Genomic DNA, 9,984 nt, shown 5'->3' with positions numbered 1-9,984 from the left:
GTTTGAATGTTTGCCATTGAAGAGGCGTTATCTTAATTAGATATAAAAAGGAACAAATTATGTAATTAATGTTTCTTCATGTACACTAATAATAAAAAAGACCTTAAAACTATTTTTTCCGAAATTTTAAGCGTATCTACTCCCAAAAAATGTTCCCTCTTCATTTTCGCAAATACTGAGAAAAAATATGAGAAACCATAAAATTAATAAAAACTGTAACAAACAATTTTGAAAAAACCAACAGTTGTAGTATATATATTATAAGGTTTAGTTACAAAATCGTTAAATTGTAAAATATTTTGTATTATTTGTTTATTATCAAAAAGCCTAACGTACGCCTACTTTATGGCATTGAAGTGTTCACACATGTAGATACGGAGTAATTGCTAGACACGTAGAATTACCTACATATCTATACAGAGACACACATAAATATACCAGAACTTGTAGACTTTCTTTTTAACTACGATATTGTTAAATAATATTAGTAACATTTGGGGTTACCGGCATTAAAACTGTGGTATGTACTTATTAAGAAACAACCAATTTTTCATTTAATAGATTTGATTTAATAAATTTGCGATAGTTTTTACCAATTTTCAGAATAATTTCTTATACCTAAATGCACTAAATCATGGCAGTCTTCAAAATCAGAAAATCGTATTGTAAATTTATTGTCTGGAGTGGCATGATATTCTTTTTAATATTTATTGTTACACGGTGGATAAATTCCTATCAGCTCATCGACGACGTTGACAGAAGAAAGAGAATGTGAGTCACTTATTTTTTTTTTAATTGTTTTTCATATTAAAACAAAAGCTTGCAAGCTATAGCATTAATATTTTACGTTTGCAGACTGATAATGGATCAATATATTAAAGCAAAATCAACTTCCAAGGCTTGCAAACAACCAAATTTGCCCGTATATTCTCCCCAATTGATGCAATTTTTTGAAGAAGTTCAACCAATTGACTGTAGTTCAGCAGGTTCACCGTGGGTATCATGTGAGGTATTCAAACAACGTTTATATGTATAAAGTACCCATGAAGAAAACATACAACACTAATTTTTGTTATAAAAAAACAGTTAATTGAAAATATTATGCATATATTTATATCATACCAGTACACATTTGTCGGCATTTTTTCTTTTTATATCCCAAAAGCGAAAATGTATGATTTGGTAAATGTGTGAAATATCTTTTTTCAACCACGTTTTCCGGGAAATATCTCCTGTTTCTGTAAAAACTGTCCTAAACTAGCCGAATTCTCAAAATCTTTTGAAGGCTTTAAATTGCATTTATTTAACTTACATTGCTTTATTATTTAAATGAAAAAATGGCTGAAAGAGTTTGTAGCAATTTCCCTATGCCACGTCGTATTTTTTAAAAAATGATGCTTCCCTTTGATGATCGTATTCAATAGAATTTCCCTGTGTTCGGTTCTCAATTCGCCTGTACTGTATAATGTGGGTATTAAATACTAAAAGAAAACCGCAACTGCTAACTCAAAAATTGCAAATTTCTGATGAATATTCAATATCTAAAATTTTCTATCAGGTAATATTTTGGGATAATGTGCTACAAAAATTGCGTTGCATGTAATAAGTGATTACATATCAATTAATAACATTTCCAGAATTCCGAATGTAAAATTGAAGACGAAGCAAAAAGGAAATTTGGAGAAATTACTTGTACGTTTACTGATCAGATACGAGTAGACGACTTCACTGTAGTATCAGGAAAATCGACGATGAGAACATCCGTCTATATTCTTAGAGATAGTGATGTTGTAAGTCAATTTTGAAATAGTATAACAGTTATTGTTAGGATACACAGCAAGTAAAATTATAGCAAACTCACAACAAAGCATCTGCCGATGCGCCAAGATTTTTAATTATAATTTCCCGAAAATAGTTGCATTCTTATAGAGCGCGCTTTTTATTAGTCACGCTAGTGTGAGCCGTACGGCCAGTTGTCTCGCACTCTTTTTTATCCTGAAACTGAAATTTAGTAAATCATACATGCATTAAATACCTGCAATCTAATGTACAAAACACAACTTCCGAATTGCTAAATTACGTAGATATGTTAGATAAGTAATATAGGAACAAAACATGATAATATGTCATTTTGCTTAGCTTTGCTTATTTTTTCCATATATAAAGTTTGTTGCACTAAGATGCTTCACTCTAGCTGTAGACTAGGCCTTACACCGCGTGTGTATTGTAGCTTCGCTCAATAAATATTTTTAAAAAGACTTTTCCTTAATTTGAGCATATAACAATTGGCGCAGTCAGTAGGATTTGTCAGGTAAAGGCAAATCCGATTCTAATAAAGTTTAAAAATCGATTTACTAAGTGACTACGTGAAGCCGTTTGCTTTTCGTCGGTTCGGTAAACCGGAAACAAAAAACTGTCCAAACGAACTGTCCAAAACTGTGCATCGTTTAAGTTTTGTGCGTTTGCCGAGTTAGCAGTTAGAAGCCGTTTGCTTCGACCTTGCCTAATAAGACCTCCGAAAAAGAAGACTGTCAAAAGGACGTCTCACCCCGTTTCCCTCCTGCGAGGACCAGACCAAGCAGCTGTATGTTTCGAATCATCCTAACCATCGTCACACTAGTGGACTACTCAAGGTAGGTGGTTTGAAGATATTTGCCATTTTCATATTTTTGTACGAAAATCCTTTCCCTATTCCCTAATTGCTTTTATTATCGAATAATTTTGTGTCAATCATGACCGAACAAGGAGACAGTTATTCTAGGAAAGAATTGTCTGAATTAATTCCAAATTTTGATGGTGATAATATTCCATTACACCAATTTGTTGAAACAGTAGATTTTGTTTTCGAAAAAGCAAAAGCCAGTGACCAAGAATATTTATTTAGAATTATTTTAAATCGGTTATCAGGTCGTGCAGGACGAGTGATTCTCGCAAGGCATTATGATAACTGGTTAAGTGTCAAAAATTCATTAATTACTAATTTCGGACTTGAACGTTCCGCTGAATGTTTAATTGCAGACCTCACACGATTTAGAAATACAAATAAGCTTTCCATTAAAGAAACTTATAACAAAATTGCCAAAATTCGCGATGATCTTATCGCAGTAGCTATTGAAAACACTTCTGAGGATGCAAACCCAATTGATGTTCTGTCAGAGTTTATAGATAAAATAGCCAAAACAACATTTTTAAATAATATACCGAAAGATGTTGAAATATCTATTGCTCACGCTCAAGCGCAAAGTTTAGAGGTAGCTTTTTCCTATGCGTATTCGGCGCATAAAAGGTTAAAAGAACGTGAAGATCAGGAGAAATTCGCTCAATTTAAATCTAATAATAATAAACTTTCTCAAAATAGAGTAATAAACAATAACAACAAAAACACATATTTCAAAAAAGAAACCAGTAGTAGTAATGAGTTATCTCCTAGGCCGAGTGCTTCATCAACAAATACGTTTAATAGATCATTTAATAGTAATAACGATAATAATCCAAATCGCCGCTCTTTTGGTACCCCCTTCAAAGGTTTTCCTAAGCAACCCCCAAAAGTTAACACATGCGAGATCCAAACTGAAAATCCCGAATCTGATCCTGAAGATAATGAAGTTGAACTGGACAATTTAAACTTGGATGTGAACGAAGCAGAAGAGGGTTGTTCGTTCAACTAAATGAAAATCCCTCAACCTTATGTAATTTTAAGATTAACACTACCAAAATAATGACAGAAATTGTTCCATTTATTATTTCAAAAATTAAAGGTATTCCAGTCAAATTAATGATTGATACAGGTGCCTCTATAAATTTGATCAAATATAAACCAGAATTGAAAAAATTTATAGATTTTATAGATACTGTTAGTGTTTCAGGATTAAATGCTGATTCGTTTAAAACATTAGGTTCCATCACAACAAAATTCAAGGAAAAAAACGTCAAGTTTCATGTCGCACATTTAGATATAGAATTAGATGGAATACTAGGCATTGAATTTCTTAAAACGTTGAATTGCAATTTAGATTTACATCACAATAACATTTCTTTCTTAGAAAACAACGACAAGATCCCGATTCATTTAAAAAAGGAAACTAAAGTGCTTAATCATATAGTACTTCACAAGCGTGCCGAACAAATAATTAGGATAAAAACTAACTTAAAACCGGGAAGTGAAGGTATTTTGCCAAAAATGAATATAAGTGATAAACTTTTAATTCCTGAATGCCTAGTTAGAGTAGACAAAAATCAAGATATATTCACCACTGCAGTAAATTTGACAGATAAAGAGTTAAAATTTTCAGTCAATAAAGTAATTTTAGAGGACGCACCTACCCACGCATTTCAACCGAATATAATTAAAAGAAATGGTAGATTTGATAAATTAAAAGAAAATCTAAGGCTAGACCATTTGAACAGTGAGGAGCGTAACGAAATCCTTAAATTATGTTATGACTTTTCAGATATTTTCTATTTAGAAGGAGACCAATTAACCTTTACTTCTTTAGTAAAACATGAAATTAAAACTACCCATGAAAACCCGATACACACTAAGACGTACCGTTTCCCAAATGTACACAAAGAAGAGGTAAATAAACAGGTATCAAAAATGTTAGAACAGAAAATTATTAGACCAAGTAGTTCCCCATACTCTTCTCCAATTTGGGTCGTACCTAAAAAGGTTGACAGTTCAGGCAAAACCAAATGGAGAATGGTCGTAGACTATAGAAATTTAAATAAAATCACTATCCCAGACAAACATCCATTACCAAATATAGAGGAAATTTTAGATAACCTAGGACACGCCCAATATTTCTCTACACTTGACTTAACTAGCGGATTCCATCAGATAGAAGTTCATCCAAATTCAATTCCCAAAACTGCATTTTCCACTCCCACTTCTCATTATGAATTTTTAAGAATGCCATTTGGCCTAGCTAATGCACCAGCCACTTTTCAGCGAATGATGAATAACGTCTTAACAGGTCTTACCCCTACACAATGTCTCTTATACCTGGATGATATTATTATTTTTGGGAATTCCTTAGAAGACCACTGTAATAAATTGCGTAATGTTTTAAGACGACTTCGAGAACACAATCTCAAAATTCAGCCGGATAAATCAGANAATAAATTTATATCATAAAAACTTTTAAAAAGGAGAAATGAAATATCCAAAAACTTACTCAAAACAATTTTTTTGTTCCCATACTCACACACAGATTCGTTTATTAATATTACTATATTTAAATAATTTTCCGACCGGCATAAACTAAACTAAACCGCTGACGTTAAAATTTAATATCTACGTTTTTAGTCTGACATTGACCTAGCTCTACAACAAAAAGTGAAAGGAATCTGATAATATTTACATGTGTGCAATACTAACGTATTTAAGGCATTGAAACGCATAAAAGAAAATAACATCGAGTTCATCGTTAATAACAAAATAAAACCAGTCTAAAATTAAAAATTTAAATGAATGAACAAATAATGCCACAACTTTTTACTTAAAAAAATATAGGAATAATTGTACATGCCTATTAAATCCAGCACGATTTTTTCAGATATACAGGGCGATATATTTGCGAGACCAGAAATAATAAATAATAAAAACTAATGAACTAATTTTATTGTTAACTATAATAGTCTTAAGACTACAATGTGATTGTGATTATCATACCCTCATTTAACATTGATGGTAACCCATTTAACGAATGTTAAATAACAAATGTACAAAGTCAACAAAAAGAGAGATCATCGTAGCAGCAGTTAAGACAACTTAAACGCATTGCCAGTATTTGTCTTCTTCACTTTAATAGATTCTAATTTCACCCTGTATAAAACGCACAAAAACTAAATAAGACAACCCTTTTAAAAAATCGTACATGAACGTTGAAAACAGATTACAGACAAGTGCTCCCAAAAAAAATATATTTTTTATTATAATTGTCTAGTTGCCACATACGGTCAGTTAAGTTGATTCTCCCCGTACACTGTAAAATCGTTTTAATAATGTTTCTGATCCTAAATTACAATGACATAACTGAATAAAAAAAAAGATACTTTTTTCTTATTTGAAATCTCTGCTGACTGATTAAAACTATTTATTAATATAAATAAAATAAACTACTGTCTTATACCTTATAAATAAACTTTGGAACCCTACACATAATAATGGACAGCACAAAAAATACATATAAAAATTATATTAAAAATGAGCAAACTTTTTTGTTGCAGTCTTTAAACTACTTCTGGAAACAAATGACTGAGGGACATTAAAAAAAATCAAATGGAGTTCTGTGTATAAAGGGTAAAGAACAGGGAGCATCACTATATCCCAAAGTACAGGATTGACAATTGATCCCATTTAATTATTTTATCCCTCATTACACAGAATAATTTTGAGATGCGCAGAACTTCAAATTTAATTATAGCGCTCTATATGTGAAGTTTTACAGTGTGGTCAAACGTTGGGAATGTCCCCTGAAAAATTGAAATGTTATATCTCCTGTTCTTTACTCTACGTAGTTTTATAGAACAAAACTTAATAAAACACTAAAACAAAAACAACGTTTAGAAACCTAAAACATATTTCGACACTTAAGGTGTCATCCTCAGTATGGTTTCAATCGTTTATATATATATGGGTTTTATTTACATTAAAAATTGAGCGCTAATTTAAAAGAAAAGTGAAAATGTATGTGGTGCATTAACATTTGTAATCATTTTAGATTAATGCTAAATTCTTACAAAATACTATTCTTTCAAAACACCTATAAAAGGCGTTTTGTCTTGTTGTACAAATTATTGAAATTGAAATTAATATCTAGCGATATTTATCTAGTAAATTTTCTAAATTATATTATAAATGTAAAATAAAAGTCTATGGCCACAAAAATTGTAATAAACACCAAACAGATGCCCATTAATACCCTTGATTCTTCTTACACTATTTAAAAGTAACAAGTTACGTTCTTACACAGCAGCCCTTCAGTTTCATTAGTAAAAATATATAATCTTTTACACCTTACGTCTATTTACTTAATTAGTGAATTAATAAAATTGCTGCACTGAAAACAAACTTAAAATTTACGAATGAACAACTTAGGTTAACAAAATTACTCTTTGGTTAATTAAAAGGTTTCTTTTTACCGGACATGGCACATCAAGCAGTGAAATATTAATATATTTTTTTTTNCCTGCAATCTAATGTACAAAACACAACTTCCGAATTACTAAATTACGTAGATATAGGTACATATCCGAATCCATATCATCATTATAGAGAAAATTTGTAATTAAATTCTTTAAGCTAATTAATTAAAAACTAAAAATAATTATTATTTGATTTACTTATACTTATAACATTTCTTAATGAAAGTGAAAATGTTAAAAGTAATAAGAATATTGTACAGGTCAAAGTTGCGTGCTCCGCTGATTCTGGAAGAATCTGGAAAGCGGTCTTGACAGGAATAAGACTCAAAAGTAGTATTTTTGATCGAACAGGATGGCATTACGTAAATGACAATTCGTTTAAAATGAACGTCCTAATGTTTGGATTTGATTCTCTTTCACGAAACACTTTCATACGTAAACTGCCTAAAAGTTACAAATACCTAACGGAAACCTTAAAAGGACTAATACTAAAAGGGTTTGCTATTTCTCCGTTTTATACCACCGAATGTGCGATATTAAGTATAATTTATATTTCAGTTATAATATAGTTGGGGATGGAACGCCTCAAGCCCTTATACCAATTCTGACGGGTAAAACAGAACTAGAATTACCAGAGACTCGGAAAAGGGTGACAAATGCTAATTATGTTAATGTTTATCCTTTTATTTGGAATGATTTTAAACGAAATGGCTATGTCACTGCATTTTTAGAGGATACTCCAGACACTGGAATTTTCACTTATCGTTTGAAAGGCTTCAAGGTATAATATCTACCATACTCCTTCAAATTTAACCATTTTTTTTGTTGTATCTCCCTACACTATTTCTACTATTTCATTTCTGAATGCAAATAATAAAAAATTAAATACTATTAAACAAATTTCACAAAATAATGATTATTCTTCAATAATACCTACATTAAACCAATGATTTATGGGCAAATTTGTTAAAAATAAAGAAAGATAGTCAGAAGCTTGGCCCATCTGCCCTAAAGTTTATATTGGACAAACAGGCAGAAACTTTAAAAAACGCTTATTCGAGCATATAAATGTTAATTATATAAAAACAAAAACTGATTCAACCTTTGCCAATCATATTATTGATGAAGGACATTGTTTTAACGATAATTTAAAAGTTTCGAACATATGTAATGAAGGGCAAAAATTAACCGTGTTAGAAGAACTTGAAATAAATAGATTTAAAAAATTAAGATTACGTTTGAACAACTGCGATGAGGGTAATAATTCCCCCTTTTGAATATATTTTAACGAAATACAACCCCAGTTATTTGTAGAACTTATTTACTCAATTCATCTAATGAAGTCAATGTTATGGCAGAGAATATGTCGCACATTAAAAGTTTGTGAAACTCTTTTGAGTGTTATCTTAATCTTATTTAACTAAAATGACAATATGATAAATTAATTGTATTAAAAGCGTGATTCTCAATAATTTTCCAGTAAATATTTTGAATTTTCGTACTTAATTAGAAACCACAAGAGTCATATTTATTCTATTTTTATGACAAGAAAGTAGATTGTGGTTGTGGTGGATTTGCGTACCCATGAGGTACGAAATTCGGTATTTTTTTTTTAATTGTGCTTATCTGGCTTATTACCCAAGATAGTAAAACTTTAGTGTTACAGGAGGTACCAACAGATCATTATTTCCGAACTTATTATATTGCTGAAAAAGGTCACAGTTGGTTTTCTTCGCCACTGTGCTCCGGTAGTACTCCGCAACATGTAGTTATGTTTAACTACATAAAACACGTGAGTTTACGCAAAAATGCTTAATAAAATTGAACTCGTTTACAAAGTTTCTTTGTTTTCAGTTTTTTTCAGTCTATAGAAACAGGCCTAAGTTTCTTTTCGGCTTTCACGGCCAGTTGTCCCACGATTCTTATAACTTAATCGGTGCTGCCGATGACGATTTATATAAATTTCTCAAAGAATTAAATGATAAGGGACATTTAAACAACACAATCCTGATATTGATGTCTGATCATGGACACAGGTACAATTTAATTAATACATTGTTTCATATAACTAACTGATTAACTAACTTTCTTTGCATTTCCCGAAAACTACAACATCTCACACCCCTAACTGTATATATCTTTACGAACAATTATCTAATCTAGGTATTCCTCGGCTACTCTTTATTCCTGTTTCTGCCTCTAGCATATCTCTAACTAGCCCTTCATATCTCAAAAACTGACCTAAATCTTATCTTTCCTTTTTCTTTTTGACTTCCATTGTTCTTCTATTTACTGTTCCATTAATAAAATATATTTTTTAAATAAAAATATTTTTTTTACGAACGAATAACATATAATTTATAATTTATAAAATTTAATTCATATTTTGAACAAAATTCGCACCTTAAGTGTAAAAATATCCCTTTGTATTTTTTGTGTATTAATCCTAATTTTCAGATTTGCCAGTATAAGAAATACCATTCAGGGAAAGCAGGAGGAGAGGTTGCCCTTTTTTTCATTTACTTTTCCGAAATGGTTTCGAAAAAAATATAAACAGTATTATACGAATTTCGTAAACAACTTAAATACGCTTACTACCCCATTCGATATTTATTCGACTCTCAAAACAGTGATCGATTTGAATACTGTAAAGAACAACACCTTGGACCATCGTTCAATTTCGTTATTCAGCAAGGTTAGTCCTTATACCTTACATATGCAAACAGTACATATGTTTATTTTTGGTCACACCTGCATGAGATACTGTAATATACCTACTAATTCCTAAATGTTTTTATACTAATGTAATTTAAATATTTTTCATTTTCACACAAAATT

At 30.7% G+C, this 9,984-nt stretch overlaps 2 protein-coding genes across 3 annotated transcripts in view; both read left to right on the top strand.

The window, feature by feature from the left end:
- Nucleotides 1–5,099, top strand: part of LOC112906372 — an 11,956-nt gene extending 6,857 nt beyond the window's left edge. The window contains exon 4 of the transcript XR_003232299.1: nucleotides 4,167–5,099. The gene's annotated coding sequence lies outside the window, so the exon portion shown is untranslated. The remainder of the gene's footprint in view (nucleotides 1–4,166) is intronic.
- LOC108732934 overlaps nucleotides 1–9,984 on the top strand; it is a 31,291-nt gene that overhangs the window by 7,610 nt on the left and 13,697 nt on the right. Inside the window, exons 1-9 of one of the 2 annotated variants that reach the window (XM_025980325.1) lie at nucleotides 429–520; nucleotides 604–771; nucleotides 856–1,009; nucleotides 1,638–1,790; nucleotides 7,407–7,642; nucleotides 7,705–7,927; nucleotides 8,813–8,938; nucleotides 9,001–9,182; nucleotides 9,604–9,841. In XM_025980325.1, coding sequence (XP_025836110.1) covers nucleotides 635–771; nucleotides 856–1,009; nucleotides 1,638–1,790; nucleotides 7,407–7,642; nucleotides 7,705–7,927; nucleotides 8,813–8,938; nucleotides 9,001–9,182; nucleotides 9,604–9,841 — 1,449 coding nt within the window. In that variant the 5' untranslated portion in view covers nucleotides 429–520; nucleotides 604–634. Of the gene's footprint in view, nucleotides 1–428; nucleotides 521–603; nucleotides 772–855; nucleotides 1,010–1,637; nucleotides 1,791–7,406; nucleotides 7,643–7,704; nucleotides 7,928–8,812; nucleotides 8,939–9,000; nucleotides 9,183–9,603; nucleotides 9,842–9,984 lie in introns of those variants that run through there. The other variant, XM_025980323.1, reaches the window with a different exon arrangement.

The sequence above is a fragment of the Agrilus planipennis genome, unplaced genomic scaffold, assembly GCF_000699045.2.
Source record: "Agrilus planipennis isolate EAB-ADULT unplaced genomic scaffold, Apla_2.0 scaffold22, whole genome shotgun sequence".
Taxonomy (NCBI): Eukaryota; Metazoa; Arthropoda; class Insecta; order Coleoptera; family Buprestidae; genus Agrilus; species Agrilus planipennis.
The sequence above is the reverse complement of the archived record's forward strand: the minus strand, read 5'-3'. Positions and strand labels throughout refer to the sequence as shown.